General features: G+C 42.0%; 1 protein-coding gene across 9 annotated transcripts in view; it reads right to left on the reverse strand.

Annotated features, from left to right (window-relative positions):
* GIT2 (GIT ArfGAP 2) overlaps positions 1-21526 on the reverse strand; it is a 131999-nt gene that overhangs the window by 56300 nt on the left and 54173 nt on the right. For 7 of the 9 annotated variants that reach the window (XM_044275368.1, XM_044275367.1, XM_044275364.1 and 4 more), the window contains exons 7-14: positions 18562-18656; positions 18416-18461; positions 12074-12125; positions 11886-11958; positions 8910-9007; positions 8656-8767; positions 6236-6378; positions 1665-1814 (exon numbers count right to left, since the gene is read on the reverse strand). In XM_044275368.1, the coding sequence (XP_044131303.1) occupies positions 1665-1814; positions 6236-6378; positions 8656-8767; positions 8910-9007; positions 11886-11958; positions 12074-12125; positions 18416-18461; positions 18562-18656 (769 nt within the window). The remainder of the gene's footprint in view (positions 1-1664; positions 1815-6235; positions 6379-8655; positions 8768-8909; positions 9008-11885; positions 11959-12073; positions 12126-18415; positions 18462-18561; positions 18657-21526) is intronic. The other 2 variants (XM_044275370.1, XM_044275362.1) reach the window with 1 other exon arrangement.

Here is a 21526-nt window from a genome sequence, read left to right on the forward strand (position 1 = left end):
ACAGATGGCCTTAAGTTCTCCTGCAAAATGTCTTGATAAACTTAGGAATACATTTTTCCTTCGATGATATCAACTTATCCAGTCCCTGATGCAGCAAAGCAGCCCCAAACCATGATGCCCCCACCACCATACTTCACAGTTGGGATGAGGTTTTGATGTTGGTGTGCTGTGCCTCTTTTTCTCCACACATAGTGTTGTGTGTTTCTTCCAAACAACTCAACTTTGGTTTCATCTGTCCACAGAATATGTTGCCAGTACTGCTGTGGAACATCCAGGTGCTCTTGTGCAAACTGTAAACATGCAGCAATGTTTTTTTTGGACATCAGTGGCTTCCTCTGTGGTATCCTCCCATAAAATTAATTCTTGTTTAGAGTTTTACATATCGTAGATTCGATAACAGGGATGTTGGCATATGCCAGAGACTTTTGTAAGTCTTTAGCTGACACTCTAGGATTCTTCTTTACCTCATTGAGCAGTCTGCGCTGTGCTCTTGCAGTCATCTTTACAGGATGGCCACTCCTAGGGAGAGCAGCAGCCCTGCTGAACTTTCTCCATTTATAGACAATTTGTCTTACCGTGGACTGATGAACAGCAAGGCTTTTGGAGATACTTTTATAACTCTTTCCAGCTTTATGAGAGTCAACAATTCTTAATCGTAGGTCTTCGGAGAGCTCTTTTGTGCGAGGCATCATTCACATCAGGCAATGCTTCTTGTGAAAAACAAACCCAGAACTGGTGTGTGTTTTTTATAGGGCAGGACAGCTGTAACCAACACCTCTAATCTCATCTCATTGATTGGACTCCAGTTGGCTGACACCTCACTCCAATTAGCTCTTGGAGAGGCCATTAGTCTAGGGGTTCACATACTTTTTCCACCTGCACTGTGAATGTTTACATGGTGTGTCCAATATAAACATGGTAAAATTTCATTCTTTGTGTTTTATTAGTTTAAGCAGACTGTGATGGTCTATTGTTGTGACTTAGAGGAAGAAGATCAGATCACATTTTATGACCAATTTGTGCAGAAATCCATATCATTCCAAAGGGTTCACATACTTTTTCTTACAACTTTTTGCCTGTATCTGAATACTTTATACTATGAATCAATTGATTTTACTCGCTGGATCAATTTTGACTTTTTTGCTCCATCTACGTTGGGTGTGAACACAGCCCAGATCCATGCAAAGCAGGTCAGAGCACCTTTACCACTTGAGAGCTGGACTTTGTTCTATCTACAACCCCTCCATTAACCAACTGTGGGAATTCCAAAAATATATGCAAATGAGCCTCTAGGAGCAACAGGGGCATTGTCGTTACTCCTAGAGGCACAGCTCTCTCTGCAACTGCTGCACCCTCTGCACTTTAATTGACAGCACCAGGCAGTATAAACGTGATAACGTCTTGCTGCTTTCAGCTGAAGGTAGCAAGAAAACAAACTAAGATTTTAAAAAAAATATACAAGAATACATTCTCCAGTTAGTATGTATTCCAGGAACTAACGGCAATGGAAATGTAATGTCCATACACATTAGTAAATGTCATGTTACAAACCTGAAATAAAATGGTGCTGTGCATATGCATTGGATACACACTGGTAGGATACGACCTACTGTATGCTTCTATGTATACTTGTATGCAGCAGTAGTACATAATAAACTAATTACCTTTTTCCGCATTATCCGAAGCTCATCGCTGAGATTGCTATTCACTTTCATTAACTGTTGTATTTTTGCTTCCGATGCAGTCAGGGCATTTTTAACTTCAAGAAACTCTTGTACTGTAAATGTACCATCAGATAACTCGGATTCCAAGCTCTAGAGGCAAAATACATATATAGAAATAGGGTTATATGTCATAGGAGTTGTAAATGGAAAAATATGGTTCATTCCAAGAGAGTATTAAAATGAGACACACAATTTCTTAGAAGTGAAAAATGAAATGTAGTGGGGTCTAGGGAAAAGTTAGATCTTCTCCTGGCTTCTCCCCTACCTACCATAGTCCCGAGAACCGACCCTTCCTTCTGGATCTCTTGCTTCCTAGTGTAAGATCATACTATAAAGGAGGGGGGGGGGGGGGGGAGCGAAGGATGAGTAAACCAGGCAAAATTATCTATTCCTTCTAACAAGAATCCACCTAAACTGTTATTTCCACCTGATGAGGCGATACCCATCTCTTCATAAAGCTGCCACACACACACACACACAATACAAAATTAAATACCATAAGCTACATGTAGTTGTAGATCTGTTCATTTAAACATCTAGGCGTGACATTTACTGTGTTGGGGAATTTGCCTCCAATGACTAAGAATAGTTGCCCCATCCACAACATAGGTGACGAAAGTATGTTTGCTGGGGACCCAACCAAATTTCCATTTCACCCTCAATGCATGACCACGGTGAGGTGGAGTTTAAATGGAGCAGTGTTTGAGTATGTGTGCTTTCTCTAGTTTGACTTTGAGGTTGGGCGCCTGACAGAGAAAGATAAGAACAGTGATTGGCTGTTAAACATTGGAGTGCCCTGGAGAAGGGATACTTTGAAGTCTGGATGTTTGTTGACATTTGTTTTTGAACACTATATTCTCATACAGGATCACAGTATTGACCAATAGCTTCCATTGTGTTAGAGTGGGTGCTCTGTCTCCCATCCATCTAATGGCTATCGCCTTTCATGCCAAAAATAGGGTTTCTCTCAAGAATATCCTGGTATGGTGGGAGTATAGAATCTCGTCCAATATTCCAAAGAGGCAAATCTTAGGATGGAGTGGTACTTTACATCCCAATAAATCTGTGAGTAGAGTCACCACCTCCTCCCAAAATTTATTTATAAATGGGCAAGCCCATATACAATGCCAGAAATCAGCATTTTCTGATGCACATCTATGGCACCTGGAGTGGGCAAGCCTGCCCATCCTGTGCAGCCTCCGTGGGGACATATAACTCTGATGTATAATGCATAGTTGTATGAACTTATTGTTTATGGCTGGCGATACTAGTGTGGGGGATTCTAGAATTTCCTCATCGTCTTCATTAGACAAATCTGGAATCACTGTCCTCCATTTCGACAGTGCTTGCATCGGGTTACCTCTTAGTTTGACACACAGGAGATGGGTGTAAAGTCGTGATATAAAGCCACGTGGTCCTTGAGAATGTATGACTCCAATCATCGGAAATGTGGACAATAGGACTGGGGTATCAAGATAATGCGTTTGCATAGCATGTCTTAGCTGCAGAAACCTATAGAATGTATTCCTGGGCAACTCATGTCTGACTCAGAGACTCAAAATCGTTAAAGACATTATTATTATACAAGTCCCCCAGTGTGACAACCCCATGCTCCTTCCAGAATGCACCGTCCCGCAGTAAAATCAGATCAGAAACCATGGGATTATCCCAAACCGGAGTCCCCACTAGGTCTGACCCAATTTTATGTAAGTGCTTACAAGCCGACCATATCTGAACAGCCACCCTATGAAATCGGCAGTAACCTACGAGGGAACAATTTAGGTTGTTCTAGAACTGGCCATAGATTAGTGAGATCTAAGTATTCAGCAAGATGCTTTTCTTGTCTGCACAGAATTCCATTTGGTAATAGCCATGACTTTATATTTCTCAGCTGCCTAGCTAGGTAATATAAGGTAGAGACATGCCACCTTCCTTTTTAGGACGCGTCAAAATTTAATATAGACAGCTTCGGTCTATTTGTACCCCAAATGAAAGGTGACATTAAGGATAAGAGTTTCTGAAAAAATGTCTTTGAGACTACATAGGGGGCGTGTTGCAGTATATATAGGCACTTGGGTAAAATAATACAATTTTATTAAATTGATTCTCCCAGGTACTGAGAGAGGTAATCCCTGCCACACCCTAAATTTATCTTTACAATACTCTAGGAGAGGATGGGTATTCAGAGTGTGGAAGGAGGCGGCATCCTTGGTTATATATATACCCAGGTATTTATAGCTAGGCACCACGGGTAATTCTCCCTGGGGGAATGCATCATCTAGTGGGTATAGGGGACATAAGGTCGATTTGGACCAGTTAATCCTCAGTCCAGAGTACTGGCTGAATGCTTCAATTATAGAGATTGGTCTGGGAAGTGTGGATTCTGTCTGCAACATAAATAACACCATGTTATCAGCATATAAGCCGACCCTATCCTCCTGCTCTCGTATGCTGATTCCATGAAATTGTGAGTCCGTTCCGATTCGCATAGCCAACGACTCTATAGCCAAGGTGAACAGTAACGGTGACAGAGGACATCACTGTTGCGTACCACGCCCCAAGCTGAAGCTATCTGACATCAACCCATGGACTAATATACCCGCCTTAGGATGTTTGTATAACATAGCTATCTATTGGATAAAATTAGGGCCAAATCCAAATTTATGAAGAACCTGAAATAGATAGGGAGTCGAGCGCCTTTGCGGTGTCTAGAGACGCTAAAAGCCCATCGTTCCCCTTTCTGTACTCCAATTTGGGTTACCACCTGCACCCGTCTGATATTAATCAGTGGTAGATCTACCGGGCAAGAATCCAGATTGATCCGGATGAACCAGCGTGCTAGCCACTTTCCAAGGCGTATGGCCAAAATCTTGATTTTATAGTCTATATTCAATAAACATATCGGCCGATACGACCCACACTCGTCTGGATCCTTGCACGGCTTAAGGAGAACCACTATGGTGGTGTCATATATTGATGGTGGTAAGCATCTTTTATGAAATGCATCCTCGTACATACGGATTAGCAAGGAGTTGATGTGGGCAGGATATTTAACGTAGACCTCTAGAGGCAGTCCATCGGGACCGGGTGATTTACCTCTAGCTAGTTGTACTATAGAATCCTCTAATTCCTGAGTGAATATAGGGGCTTCTAAACTACCTATTGCCTCCTGTGACAATGTGGGAAATTCCAGGTCATCAAGATACTGTATGACGTCATCCATCTGATAATTTACTTTAGTCTCATAAGTCTTATAGTACTCTTGAAACCTGCCAGCTATAGGTTCAGGGTCTGATAAAATCTGACCATCTGAAGCCTTGATACGCAATACCGTCGGGGATGCCTGATTCTGTCCGATTTGTGAAGAAAATTTTGCGTTGGGCTTTTTCTTTAAGTAGGGTCAGATACGGACTCCCCAATGTTAACCAAGATTCCCTGTTCAAGTCATTGGGGTCAGCAATATATGCTGCTTCTAGTCTAGAGCATTCCACTGCCAGTCTTTCCTCCTGTCTACCCGCTGATTTTTTTCATGAAATATGGTAGATCTCAGGCATCCCCTAAGGTATGCCTTCATGGTTTCCTAAAGTAATGACTAATCTACCCACAAATACTTTATCATGAGGATAATATCTGAAGTCAGTTTTGTTTCAGTCTGCATTGGAATACTTTATGCCACATTTATCAAATGTCGTATGATGTTTGATAAAAGTGTCTCATCCTTAAACCTAACAGTTTTGTCTAGAAAAGCCAATCCAGTTTTCCTACTCCATCCTCCTCCTGGATAATTTAGTATTATTTTGGGCTACAAACATTTTACAATAGGTTTTTTGAAAATATTTTGCTTCATTTTGGCTTCATCAGCTTCTGTATTTCACAACACTCACGCTGCAAAGTGCCATTGAAGTTTGATTTGTTCATAAATAAGCTTAGAAGACTGATCAGTAAGGCGACCGTGTTATGCCCGTGTCTGGATGCTTCTGGGTCCGTGGGACTGTGCCAAAAAAAAAAAAAAAAAACACAGGACAGGACATTTGTTCGCAACATGTGGATCTCAGGCTCATTGAAGGCAATCTTCCACCCTGACATTCCGACAGTGCCCAAGTCCTTGTTGTGCTCCACTTCTTGCTGGCATATCAGCATAACAGAAAATATCAGGGAATGCCACCCTGCCTGAGCAGCCGTCACAGCCATTTCCTGATGTGTTGAGACAGGAGCAGGAAGTTGAGAGCAGTGACCCGGTTCCTGTCCAGGGGATTGGTGAGGTGAATATAACTTTATTTTTTTAACCATTTCATTGCCATTCAAGATCTTATTTTTATTTCTACTGGAATATTCCTTAAACTGTTTCTTATAATACATCCAGCCTATACATCCCTCTGGAAGCAAAACACACAGGCAACACAACTCACAGTCCTGACAATTTGTTTTAGTGTGTAACTGTGCCCTCTCCATTATTTGTCTTTCACATTTAAATACTGTATAATATTAAGATGAATATACATAATATATACCTTTTCCCTATTAGAATTGGGTGGAACATTCTCCAGATCTGTTTCTTCATCAGATGCGACACTATCATAGTCAGGCTGGTCGTTATCTTCGCTTTCGTTGCTATGTTGATTGCTTATACTTTTTAAGACCAATTCCACATTATCTATAATTGATGACATACAAGATAATATTAAGAATCATTGAGCTCGAGAAAAAATATTGAAAATATTCACTTCCCCTGGATGAAGACATTCTTAATGTTAATTATATATAGCACACATTCAGGCAATTCAATGCTATGTTCAGAATTCACACCAAAGGGGTTTGATAAAAAGCGCAAGTCCACCCAGGAATAGCCTAGTTGTCACAAAAATATAGTATTTATAAATGTCATTTTTAGGTCTTCTGCAGATACCACAGCATGGATTGACCAAGGTTTGTGCTGCATGCCAATCAAAATGGGAAGGATAACCAGAACGTAACCGTCTGCTCGGCTCCCGTAGACCATACAGGATCGACTTGTAATCAATAGGAGCCGCAGTCCGAGCTTCAACCTGCAGATTTTATTGATTTACATTAAGAGCTTTGCAACAGTCGATCCTGTGCAGTGCACAAGAATCTAGGAGGAAGGACACTGTTTCCTCTCCATTATGTGAGGGTCGTACAGACTGGGCTGCAATATCTGCGGAAGACAGGTAAATAAATTAATTGTACTATGAAAATATTCAGCATGGCATATTTTTTTTAATACACTTACAGGTATGCCTTGAAGTTCTCTAGTTACATCTATAGAGATTGAGAAGTTCTGGCATGAGCCACCATCACAGATTACAAAAAGGGACAAAATACCACTGCAGACAGATGCGGATTCAGCGGTTCTGGTATTCTGTACCTATGCCGGAACAGAATTTTAACATGCAATAAGAAGAAATGAGAGTGAGATAAAACATTTTTTGAACATTCAATTAATTAAAAATAACGATTAAACTGAAACAGGCTGTTTTTCAGCTGAGCCAAATTTTAGGACCACATGCCTTTAAAAGGCCAAAGCTGTGCAAAGATGTGAATTCATTGTCATTTTCTGTCAAGTAGTCACACATTGTGATGGCAAAGGCCAAAAAAAACTCTCCCTTTTTGAACGTGGTCGGGTTGTTGAACTGCATAAGCAGGGTCTCACAGCGCGCCATTGCTGCTGAGGTGGGACGCAGTAAGACAGTCATTTGGAATTTCTTAAATAATCCTGAGGGTTATGGAACAAAAAAGTCAAGTGGAAGACCCCAAAAAATGTCATCGGCACTGAGCCGGAGGATCCAATTGGCTGTCCGTCAAGACACTGGACAATCCTCGACCCAAATGAAGGCCCTTACTGGTGCTGACTGCAGCCCCATAACCATCAGACGGCATGGTTTCCAACGTTACTGGCATGACAAGCAGATCCCACCCGAGATGTTTTCTACGCGCCACAGTGGAGGGGGCACCATAATGGTCTGGGGTGCTTTTTCCTTCAGTGGAACAATGGAGCTTCAGGAAGTTCAGGGGCGTCAAACGGCTGCTGGCTATGTCCAGATGTTGCAGAGAACATTCCTCATGACTGAGGGCCCTCGTCTGTGTGATAACGACTGGGTTTTTCAACAGGACAACGCTACAGTACACAATGCCCACAGGACAAGGGACTTCTTCCAGGAGAATACCATCACTCTTTTGGCTTATCCTGCGTGTTCCCTGATCTAAATCCAATTGAGAACCTTTGGGGATGGATGGCAAGGGAAGTTTACAAAAATGTACAACAGTTCCAGACAGTAGATGGCCTTCGAGCGGCCGTCTTCACCACTTGGAGAAATGTTCCCACTTACCTCATGGAAACGCTTGCATCAAAGAATTTTTGAAGTGATAAACAATAACGGCAGAGCTACTCATTACTGAGTTCATGTTTGGAATTTGGATTTCAGTTTTTTTTTGGGGGGGGGGGGGGGGGGGTTAGTTTTTTTTTGGGAGGTGTGGTCCTAAACTTTTGATCAGCTGAAAAACTGCCCGTTTTAGTTTATTCGTTGTTTTCATTAAATTGAATGCTCAAAAAATGTTTTGTCTCACTCCCATTTCTTCTTGTTGCATGTTGAAGTTCTACTTGGAGATATATATATACATACATACATACATACATACACACACACACACACACACACATATACACACAGGTTGCTCCACAGCTTTAGGCCTCATTCAGACTTGCATGTTTTGGTCAGTGTTTTTGAACAGCAAGAAGCAAACGCAAATAAACAGGAGAGGTGCAAATCTTTGCCTTATACTTTGTGTTTGGGTCCCACTTCTGGTTTTGGCTGACAAATACTGACCAAAATACAGACCACGTGAAAGTGGCCTTACACAGATTTTATATGTTTTAAAACCAAACACATTCAAGCGAGTACTTTTTTCGAATTACCTTTGGGTGCTACGACTGAATTTCCTTGTTGTCGCCTTTTGGCGTCACTTAAAATGTCGATTACCAGGGTGGCAAATTCATGGGCATTGAAACGGGCCAATTTCTGCCTTCCCTAAAACACACAACGGGGTCTGATAGTAAAAACTACAATGAGCGAGTATGTGTCTTAAAAATAGCTTGAAACCTGTGATGTGTCATTTGGCTGTCAAACTACAAGCGAGGAGCACAAGCAAGATGTTAATATCAAACGTTACCTGGTTACGCGTTGAGGAATACTCGGGATTCACAGGAAGGAAAGGTACTACAGTGGTCTCTGTGACAAGTGTGCTATGGTTCTGAGTAGCTAGCCAAACTGTAAGAAAATTAGGCAAATTTAAATCGAAGAAGATGGTGGAATTTGCTACATCCTACTATCACATGTATACATGCACCTCCAGGTTTATTTTGGTGGAACAAAAGAAAAAAACAAATTCTTTAATGTTTAAAAAAATAAAATAAAACACCCACAAAAAGGTCCAGAAGCACTGCTCTGAGCACTCTGCACCTTAAGCTTTCATCAACTCTGTTCTGCTGTCCAAGCGCGTGGCGTACAGATCCATAAAAGTATCCGGGATCCATACTCCATGCGTTCAGACAACCAAGCAGAGGGTGATGAAAGCCTACAGTGCTCAGGGCAGTGCTTCTGATGGTCCAGGTACCCTTTAAGAGGATCCACATTCTGTATTTTTTTTTTAAAGCGTTTTTCTGAGATTTCGATATCACTTACTTATCCTCAGGAATCAGCGGTTTGAGGTGGCTGTGCTTGGTATTGCCATGCAGCCTCATTCACTGCATCCAGACCATGCGACTGATGACTAAGAGGTCACTGGCCTAGGAAGAGGTTGCAGCTGATCTGCTCCAACTCCCAGCACCCCTGCCGATACAATATTGAGAACCTATCCTGAGGATAGTTTATCAATCTCAAAATCTCAGACAAACGCTTTATTTGCCTTTTTCTGGATAAACAATGTGAAAACTACATTGGTCGAACTGATAATGAACATTGTTCAACTTAAAAGTGTCAATAGAATATGGCCAGCGTTAAACCACTGAGACCCCATACAGATCAAGAGAATGTTGCCCCAAAATCAAGCCAGTATCTATAGAGAGTGACAAAAACAGAAAGCTTTGCTTATTCTTTTAATCTCCATAAACTTTTCTGGCCATCTCCTCCTACGTGGCCTGGCTTTAGAGGAGCAGCTGAAAACAACGGACCACATATGCTTACATGTTTTGCATGAAATTCCCCTTTAACTGTAAAATGTGACAACCTAAAAGGAATTAATCATAAAAACAAAAAATTAAAATAAAAATTCTGGCTGTAAGACAGCCACGTGTAGCCTGTCTGCAGTAGGGCACAGAGACTGTTAAGGCTGAGTTCACACGGGCGAGCTTTCCGCGCGGGTGCAATGCAGTAGGTGAACGTATTGCACCTGCACTGAATCCTGACCCATTCATTTCAATGGGGCTGTGCACATGAGCATTTTTTTTCATGCATCACTTCTGCAATGCTTTAAAATCGCAGCATGTTCTATATTCTGCGTTTTTCACGCAGCCCTGGCTCCATAGAAGTGAATGGGGCTGCGTTAATAACGCATTGCATCTGCAAGCAAGTGCGGGTGCGATGCGTTTTTCACTGATGGTTGCTAGGAGATGTTGTTTGTAAACCTTCAGTTTTTATCACGCGCGTGAAAAACGCATCAAAACGCATTGCACCCGCAATGAACAACTAAACGCAATTGCAGTCAAAACTGACTGAACTTGCTTGCAAAATGGTGCGAGTTTCACTGAACGCACCCTGAACGCATCCGGACCAAATCTGTCACGCTCGTGTGAACTCAGCCTAAACCATGTCACTTTGCCAAGTCATGCCATCTCAGCTGTTCCCCAGCTAAAGCTAGTTTCACACCTGTGGTATGAATTCCGGTGGACAACTCCATGAATCGACTTGACCTAAATTGCAGCAGTTTGTGTCCGGCTGATTCTCCGCACTGGAATGTGGCCGGATCTCTGCCCGGTCGCCATTATAGTTAATGGGTCCAGTGGGCATTCCATCTGCATCCAGCAAACTCTACTCTGCCTGAACAGCATGCCGGAATGTACACCGCAGCCTAAGGCTGCATTCACATCAGGTTTTTGTCCCATGTTTAATGTATACACATGACATGAGTTCAATAGATGCCATACAGTGCCATCTGTCACCATATGGTAAAAAAAAAAAAAGAAAAAAAAAAAAAGTACCTGTAACCTGCAGGAGTCTCCAAGATGGAAAAGCATAGTATGCTACACTTTTGCATCCCCCCCCCACCCCCGATGTATGTGTTAAAAATGGGACAAAAATGTCATGTGAACACAGTCTTCCTGAAATCCGGCAGACGTTACCTCTGCTGACCAATTTTTAGGCTGTCAGTAATTAACCTGTACCTGCACTTAACTGGACTTGTTTATCTCTTAAGTTTATTTTTCATTTCTAGTTTTTTTTATTCCTTCAAGAGGCCATTGTTACACAGTTCTTCAAGTTCAGTTATTTGTGTATATCTGGTGTTCCTTAAAGTATGAGGTCACCTTTGCTTCCAATAATAACCCGCAGAACTGTGAATTCTCTACAAGACAACCTGCACACCACTTTAAGGCTACTTTCACATTAGCGGCAGCCTTCACCCGCCGGATCCATACTGCTGCTAGTGCATGTGTGCCGCCGGAAGTCAGCTCTGGCCCCATTCACTATAATAGGGGCGGTCCGGAGGTCCACCGCAGCATGGCAAACATCCCGGGAGGCAGCCGGAATAAAATTACAACATGTCCCTGCCCTCCTTTAAGGTAGTGTGGTCTCCTTAGTGCCCCCTTACAGTAGTAAAGCACCTGCACTGTTAATAAATGTATATATTCTAATATATATGGAGCAATACTCACCTAGCCCTGATCCCCCCCAATCAACGAAGCACATCATGCTCTCTCCAACAACAGGCATGATGCAGTTACATCATCGTGCCTGCATGCCGGGTGATGATCCTGGCCTATGTGCGCTACTATAGCAGTGGTATATTGTATAAAATATATATATATATATATTATATATATTATATTTTGTAGCTGCTAGAAACGTAAAATTATTTACTAATGAGGTGTCTAAAGATTCAAACCATACAATTACATGATTATACTGCATCGTTCTTTCTGATTTCACTTACCTGCATCTGTTTCTCGTCTGTCAACTTCATCATAGACATCCATTGCCAGTTCTTCAAATAAGTGATTGCTTAACTGCAAAGAACACATACAAATCTCCTATGAACACAGAACAAATCTCCTATGAACACAGAACAAATCTCCTATGAAACCCCTGTACATGGTGCTAGTTAACACTACCTATACTCACAGATTGCAGCTTTTTCTTGGCAGCTTTAGCCAGTTCTGATAAGTCCAAACTGCTGAACACAGTAAAAAGAACTGTCATGAATAACTTTAAATACCAGCATTCTTTGTTATTGTCCAAATCTGTCTAAAATGAAAAATGAAGTAACACTGCAATATTAATTAAAATGTCGTACTGTTTTGGGTCTACAGCTCTATGCAGATCTATTCATCTCATGGTAACAGACAACAAACCCTGTGTAGTCTGAGCATGCCGTTATACTTTCCTCCATCTGTTCTAAATGCAACTTATACAGGTCTTGATTGTAGCAAAGAAGATGCATAGGTCTGCATAAAGCTGTAGGCTAAGGTGGACATAGATATGCGCAAGGAGTATTCCTATCCAAACATTTATAACATATCCAAAAGGATATGCCATAAATGTTCAATCAAAAGGGGGTTTCAGCAGTGGGATCCACACCTACACTCACCTAAAGAATTAGGAACCCCTGTTCTATTTCTCATTAATGCGATTATCTAGTCAACCAATCACATGGCAGTTGCTTCAATGCATGTAGGGTTGTGCTCCTGGTCAAGACAATCTCCTGAACTCCAAACTGAATGTCAGAATGGGAAAGAAAGGCGATTTAAGAAATTTTGAGCGTGGCATGGTTGTTGGTGCCAGACGGGCCGGTCTGAGTATTTCACAATCTGCTCAGTTACTGGGATTTTCACGCACAACCATTTCTAGGGTTTACAAAGAATGGTGTGAAAAGGGAAAAACATCCAGTATGCGTCAGTCTGGTGGGCGAAAATGCCTTGTTGATGCTAGAGGTCAGAGGAGGATGGGCCGACTGATTCAAGCTGATAGAAGAGCAACGTTGACTGAAATAACCACTCGTTACAACCGAGCTATGCAGCAAAGCATTTGTGAAGCCACAACATGCACAACCTTGAGGCGGATGGGCTACAACAGCAGAAGACCCCACCGGGTACCACTCATCTCCACTACAAATAGGAAAAAGAGGCTACAATTTGCACAAGCTCACCAAAATTGGACTGTTGAAGACTGGAAAAATGTTGCCTGGTCTGATGAGTCACAATTTCTGTTGAGACATTCAAATGGTAGAGTCCAAATTTGGTGTAAACAGAATGAGAACATGTATTCATCATGCCACTGTGCAGGCTGGTGGGGGGTGTTTTCTAGGCACACTTTAGGCCCCTTAGTGCCAATTGGCCATCGTTTAAATGCCACGGGCTACCTGAGCATTGTTTCTGACCATGTCCATCCCTTCATGACCACCATGTACCCATCCTCTGATGGCTTCTTCCAGCAGGATAATGCACCATGTCACGAAGCTCGAATCATTTCAAATTGGTTTCTTGAACATGACAATGAGTTCACTGTACTAAAATGGCCCCCACAGTCACCAGATCTTAACCCAATAGAGCATCTTTGGGATGTGGTGGAACGGGAGCTTCGTGCCCTGGATGTGAATCCCTCAAATCGCCATCAACTGCAAGATGCTATCCTATCAATATGGGCCAACATTTCTAAAGAATGCTATCAGCACCTTGTTGAATCAATGCCACATAGAATTAAGGCAGTTCTGAAGGCAAAAGGGGGTCCAATACCGTATTAGTATGGTGTTCCTAATAATTCTTTAGGCGAGTGTATATCAACAATGGGATCCCACTGGGCGCTGCAGTGAATGGAGAAGTGGCTAGAAGTAGAATGCAATAGTGGATCTCTCCAGTGTCTGCTAAGGGACTTCTGAAAGTAGCCGCTTCTATAGCAGTGAATGGAGAGAGCCGCACATGCGAGTCCACTGCTCCATTTGCTACAGCAAGCAACAGGGTTCTGTTCTTGGAGATAGTAGCAGGTCGCTGAGGTGGGATCCCACACCTATCGGACATTTACAGCATATCCTAAAGATATGCCGTGAATTTCCAAATGTACACATGAAACCAAAGTGGAAAATGTATTGTAAACAATCTTCTTATATATATCATATGTACATATTGGTACAGTCTTTGATTCTGGTATCACCATCAATTTTGGTATCCAATCCATTTCCGTATGGATCATACATTTCCGGAAATCTGACATGAGATTCTAAAACAATGGCCTATCCAATTTAACCGCTAAAATGTTATGTCAGACCAATAACAAAAATCAGGTGCTGTCAAAGAGCTTTGAGCTCTCCACAGAGCCCCTTCATTTAGTAGTGGCCTGAGATTACAGACTTCACCAAAATGATTTTCAAAAGATCTTTTCACTAGATTTCTAATTCAAAGGGGCTGTGCCAAGATAGCAATTTATCTCTTATTCACAGGTCCGATCCCCACTGATCAGATACTTATCTCCCCTTCCCTATGGATGAAGAATAAATTCATATGTTCTCACAACTCTATTGCACAGGTGCATAGGACCCTCGTTCTCATGATCAGCAGTTGCCTAGGGAAAGCTGTGAGAAGGCTGCGGTGCTACTGTTAGTGCCGCTATCTTCTCAAACAGCTGATCGCAGGGGTCCCAGATGTCACAGTAGGTCATCAGTTTTAGGATCTGGGAAAACCCTTTTAACAGCTCATACACTACGTGCAGAATTATTAGGCAAATTAGTATTTTGACCACATCATCCTCTTTATGCATGTTGTCTTACTCCAAGCTGTATAGGCTCGAAAGCCTACTACCAATTAAGCATATTAGGTGATGTGCATCTCTGTAATGAGAAGGGGTGTGGTCTAATGACATCAACACCCTATATCAGGTGTGCATAATTATTAGGCAAATTCCTTTCCTTTGGCAAAATGGGTCAAAAGAAGGACTTGACAGGCTCAGAAAAGTCAAGATAGTGAGATATCTTGCAGAGGGATGCAGCACTCTTAAAATTGCAAAGCTTCTGAAGCGTGATCATCGAACAATCAAGCGTTTCATTCAAAATAGTCAACAGGGTCGCAAGAAGCGTGTGGAAAAACCAAGGCGCAAAATAACTGCCCACGAACTGAGAAAAGTCAAGCGTGCAGCTGCCAAGATGCCACTTGCCACCAGTTTGGCCATATTTCAGAGCTGCAACATCACTGGAGTGCCCAAAAGCACAAGGTGTGCAATACTCAGAGACATGGCCAAGGTAAGAAAGGCTGAAAGACGACCACCACTGAACAAGACACACAAGCTGAAACGTCAAGACTGGGCCAAGAAATATCTCAAGACTGATTTTTCTAAGGTTTTATGGACTGATGAAATGAGAGTGAGTCTTGATGAGCCAGGTGGCTGGATTGGTAAAGGGCAGAGAGCTCCAGTCCGACTCAGACACCAGCAAGGTGGAGGTGGAGTACTGGTTTGGGCTGGTATCATCAAAGATGAGCTTGTGGGGCCTTTTTGGGTTGAGGATGGAGTCAAGCTCAACTCCCAGTCCTACTGCCAGTTTCTGGAAGACACCTTCTTCAAGCAGTGGTACAGGAAGAAGTCTGCAAGGTAAGAAAAACATGATTTTCATGCAGGACAATGCTCCATCACACGCGTCCAAGTACTCCACAGCGTGGCTGGCAAGAAGGGGTATAAAAGAGGAAAATCTAATGACATGGCCTCCTTGTTCACCTGATCTGAACCCCATTGAGAACCTGTGGTCCATCATCAAATGTGAGATTTACAAGGAGGGAAAACAGTACACCTCTCTGAACAGTGTCTGGGAGGCTGTGGTTGCTGCTGCACGCAATGTTGATGGTGAACAGATCAAACCACTGACAGAATCCATGGATGGCAGGCTTTTGAGTGTCCTTGCAAAGAAAGGTGGCTATATTGGTCACTGATTTGTTTTTGTTTTGTTTTTGAATGTCAGAAATGTATATTTGTGAATGTTGAGATGTTATATTGGTTTCACTGGTAAAAATAAATAATTGAAATGGGTATATATTTGTTTTTTGTTTAGTTGCCTAATAATTATGTACAGTAATAGTCACCTGCACACACAGATATCCCCCTAAAATAGCTAAAACTAAAAACAAACTAAAAACTACTTCCAAAAATATTCAGCTTTGATATTAATGAGTTTTTTGGGTTCATTGAGAACATGGTTGTTGTTCAATAATAAAATTAATCCTCAAAAATACAACTTGCCTAATAATTCTGCACTCCCTGTATATTGGGTACTCTATGAAGGAGTCCCCAACTTTACTAAAACCATATCAAAACACTCAGAAAACTGAAATCCACCTACATAACCTATACCTGTCAGATCACTAGGATGTATAACCAATTACAAAACCCCTAGGAACCCCATCTATCCTGAATTACTGCTGTGGACCATTTTTCTTGCACAATGGTGTTCCCGGCCACCCAAGGCCCAGGCAAGATGTTGTGAAGATGTTTCCACAAGCAAAGTGGGGCCCATGCCTTCCATATTGTTCGATAAAAGAATAGATTCACACTTTGGTTACTGTACACCATAAAATTAACTGTTACAATAAAGGGCTGGCCACCTTTTATTAAGTTAGGGTCAAGCCAGAGAACACATCACACCCCCACCAATCAGCTGTTTGGCAATAGCTATGGCATGGGAAGCATACAGCTCCATCTACTTAAAAGTGGGCTAAACTTGTCATTCTAGCACTGCTCCCATAAAAGTCAGCTGATTGGTGTGGGTACAGGGTGTCAGACCCCAATTGATCAGGTAGTGATGGACTATACTGAACATAGTAGACCATCACTTAATAAAAGGTGGACCACTCCTTAAGACTGATAATTTTACAAGACAGGCAAAAGATTGCCTTTAAAGGCAATTTTTTTATGATTGCATTTTACTCATTTTGGGCTAAAAATCATTTTTTTTATTGGTCTTTATTAAAAGTATTGAGCCTGTGTGTCACAAAGGGTTAACTGTGTCTCGCTGTGTGAATGGTACTTTCAATTTGTGCTGGTCATCTAATAAACCTCATCTCTAAATTACTAAAAGTTCATAAACACTTTTTTAAGCCACTTTCTTATCAGCAAGATAAGGATTGCGCTATAATGAGCATTTATAAGGTCAGAAATCAGAGATAAGGAGCCTGTCAACTGAGCTGCCTGACAGAACAGTGAAAATTCAGATCCTCCTACTAGAGAAACTCAAGGCTGCACAAAGACAGTGGTTAAAATATTTTAATAAAGACTACGGTAATTAGGAGAAAAAAAAATTTGAGCTCAAAATGAGTACAATGCAATAATAAAAAAAATGGGTGTACATATCCTTTAATGACCTATCCTTAGGATAATGTCATCAATATTAGATCAGTGGGGTTCTAGTCCCAGCACCCCCACCAATCAGCTAAAAGAAGATGCTGCAGCGTGCTGGATCTAGCAAAGCTCCATACACCGTGTCGTGGCCTGCAAATGTACTGGCCCCTACAGTACTTGAATGGAACGGAGCTTGCAGTACATTTCCCAGCTATTATAGGCGACTGGTCAGACCCTCAACGATCTGATATTGATCACCTATCCTAAGGCAAAAGGTGATCAATATTTAACTAAAGGAAAACTAATTTTAAATGAAAGGTTTATCAACACACTGACAAGACGAAACTACAGCAATAACTGTATTATAACAATCAGAAAAGATTCTTTACTTACAGCCTCCTTTTTCCAAATGAACAGCCACAGAACAAAAGGAAAATTAACATTATGGAGGCATATTAAAAATGCAGAGAAAAAATAAATAAAAAAAATTCCACATTACCATAAAAGCAGTCTACACAACAAAGATGCCATTTACAGGGCTCTCCGCAGCTGCCTCTTGTATAACGTTAGAAAAAAAAAAAAAAAACATAACAGCTGAACTTGTTGCTTACAAGGACAGCCGCTTGAGGCGCTTTGAAGTTAAACGGTTGCTCATAATTCTGCATATTATTCAAAGGCAAGTATTTGTCACCTCAAATGATTGGTAAAAGATAATGGAGACACTGACAGATCTTTTCTTTCAACGTGTAATTTGTGATCTATATGTGGAAGTTACATATCAACTAAATCTAAGGCTAGTTTCTCGCTAGCGGCAGCCTTCTCCGAAAGGTCATAGTTTCATTCCGGCTACCTCTCGGCATGCTTGCCGTGCTGCAGTCGGAGCTCCGCCCCGCCCCCATTATAGCGAATGGGGCCGGAGCGAACTTCCGGGGGCACGGTGCACTAGCGGTAGCACAGATCCGGCAGGCTGTTCACCCGTCGGAACAGCCTGTCGCTAGTGTGAAAGTAGCCTAAAACGGGTCCTTACTTATTTATGCATTTTCATTTCAATGTATGCTTGGGGGATATATAGTTAACGCATATATAAAGTTACAAGTTTTCTGTCTGCTGAGAATGGTTTTCAATAGGTAAAAGATAGTAACCTAGCCTTACCTATCTGCCATGTGTGGTATAATGAAGTGCTGTCCGTTTCTGTGCTCTGGAATTAACAGTGGGAAAAAAATTGCACATTTTGATACCTTAATTCTTAAAGTTTTTTTTTTTTTTTTTTTTTTTAACTGATGACCTTTGCTGCTTACCTGGTTTCCTTCCACAAAGATAGAATGCTAATCGGTCTGTCAATTCATGTTGAATTTCTACAAGACGATCTGCCAATTCGTGGTGGCCACCTTGCCTGTTGAAAGAAAAACACAGCTATAATAATGTGGGGGTGGGGTGACTGTCTGGTTTATTTAATCACTGCAGCAGCGATTGCCTGAGCGGTCACTTCATGTATGCTGACAGGGACCAGGAAGTGTCGGATTAGAAGTGGCAGGGGAGCGGTCAGGGGAGAAATTTATTATTTGACACCGTTCGGAGCCTTTTTTTTTATTTATAAAAATGTAATCTGCTGTACAACCCCTTTAAATGTTGCAAAAAAGCAGCCCAATTGACAAGATATGTGCACTGCTTTGTGGCCATAATCAACACAATAAGAACAGGAGAGGTAGGTAGACAAATGATCCCCCTTGCTTTCCTCCAAACTTAAAAGCAGTTTTACTAAGCCTGTAGAAGATGGAGCTATGCACCCGATTTATCACAGCGGCTCAGGCTGGGTGATCGTCTGACTTTATACCAACTATTGGTTGGCTTATTTTGTGACTGAATTTTATGTTAGCATTGTGGTGCAATTTTGATGCAAAATAGCTTATACCGGTAAGCCCTGCCCCTCGGGATAGGCACAGATAAAACTAGATTTGACAAATTGTGCTACATTTTGGAACAATCTATGCCAAAATCTGGGAGCACTCACTGAAGTAAATTTGGGGGTATGTTCAGACTGCTGCTGGGCCCTTCTGCAGCACAATCAAAACAGAAACCCCAACGGAACCCATTAGGAGATGCCCGAGTCAATCAGGTGCAATTTGGATCCATCCAACCATGGGTGCAGCTGAGCATTATGATGTCAGTTCTAAATGTTGTGAACAGAGCCAGACACATGCGGCAACTATTTTAAATGCCATTTGGAGGTTACTGATGCATTTATGTACATGTTCTGCTGATGCAGTATGCCAGATCAGTGAACAGACAAAGAAGTAATAAAAATATCTTTAAAAAGAAACCTATCGCATTGAACATGGTTTCTGAACATCAGGCAGCATGTTACAGAGCAGGAGGAGCGGAGCAGATTTATATATCACTTTGTGGGAAAAGATTCTGTAAAACTTGTAATTTATACTTTTATATTCCTGCACATTCTGGGCTTTAAAGGGCTTCTGTCACCACCAAAACACAATTTTTTTTTGTTGGGGTTGTTAAAATCCTTATTTAACGACTATTCCCTATATAGGGCTCTTACCTTTGTCTGTGGCTTAGTTTCCTTAAAAAATAAAAAATCGATCTTTTAAAATATGCAAATCACTTCACTACCAGCAAGTAGGGCGTCTACTTGCTGGTAGCCACCGCAAAAAACCGCCCCCTCCTCCTGTTGATTGACAGGGCCAGCGAATGCTCTCCTCCTCTGGATGGCCGTGTCAGCATTTCAAATCCCGCGCCCGTCTTCATTCGGCGCAGGCGCTCTGAGAGAAGGAGAGCCGAAAGAGAAGACATCGGCGCAGGCGCACTGAGGGAATGCTGATGAGGCGAGCCGCCTTCTCTAAGAGCGCCTGCGCCAAATGAAGACAGGCGCGGGATTTGAAATGCTGACAGGGCCAGCCGGAGAAGGAGAGCGTTCGCTGGCCCTGTCAATACACAGGAGGAGGGGGCGTTTTTTTGCGGCGGCTACCAGCAAGTAGACGCCCTACTTGCTGGTAGTGAAGTGATTAGCATATTTTAAAAGATAGATTTTTAAGGAAACAAAGCCACAGACAAAAGGTAAGAGCCCTATATAGGGAATAGTCGTTAAATAAGGATTTTAACAAGCCAAAAAATAAATAAAAATAAATTGTGTTTTGGGGGTGACAGAAGCCCTTTAAAGTCAAGCAGACGGTCCTAGCAGTGATTGACAGCCTGCCCTCTATGACTATGTATACAGAGATAGCTGTCAATCACTGATAGGACCGCCATCTGGACTTCAAAGTCCAGAATGATCAGGAATATAAATGAATGAAATACAAGTTATACTGAAACTTTTCCCATAAAACTATATCTCAATCTGCTGAGCTCCCCCTGCTCTATAATATGATGCCTGTATCTTACATTGTAATTTCATAGTGATAGGTGCAGTGCTCCAGACAAAAAAAATAAAATGAAAAAATACCTAGTAGCCATTGGCTCCTGAATGGAAAAATTTAGGAGCCAAATAAAATTTTTAGTCGCCAAATCGAAACAGAATCAAAATTTTGGTATCGTGACAACGCTACGCCGATCAGATCGGTGTAGTGTTGTTTCGATACCAAAATTTTTATTCACTTTCGTCATTATAAAAAAGCATTGCGATACTTAAAGAGGACCTTTCACTAGTATACAAACTAAAAACTAACTATCTGTGGGCAGAGCGGCGCCCAGGGGTCCCCCTGCACTTACTAGTATGCCTGGGCGACGCTCCGTTCGCCCGGTATAGGCTCCGGCGTCTCAGCTCAGTCTGATGTACTGGACTGATTTTCTGTAGGAGGCGTGTCCCTTGCTGCAGCCAGGCTATGAGCTGTATACTGCGATTGGCCAGCACTGCAGCAAGGGACACGCCTCCTACAAAAAAATCAGTCCAGTACAACAGACTGAGCTGAGACGCCGGAGCCTATACCGGGCGAACAGAGCGGCGCCCAGGCATACTAGTAAGTGCAGGGGGACCGCTGGGCGCCGCTCTGCCCACAGATAGAGTTAGTTTTTAGTTTGTATACTAGTGAAAGGTCCTCTTTAAAACCCAGAGAGAGAAGGAAAAAAAAAAAAAAAAAAAACACACACACACACACACACCAAAAAAGCCACGTGCATTTCGCATTTTATGAAACATAATAGAACAGTCCTATCCTATTTTTTGGGGTGACAAGGTGACTAAAAAATGGCGAATGCTCACCGCATAGGAGATATTTTTTAATAATTTAATAGTTTAGACTTTTCGGACGC

Source organism: Bufo gargarizans, chromosome 1, assembly GCF_014858855.1.
Source record: "Bufo gargarizans isolate SCDJY-AF-19 chromosome 1, ASM1485885v1, whole genome shotgun sequence".
In the NCBI taxonomy this organism is placed as follows: Eukaryota; Metazoa; Chordata; class Amphibia; order Anura; family Bufonidae; genus Bufo; species Bufo gargarizans.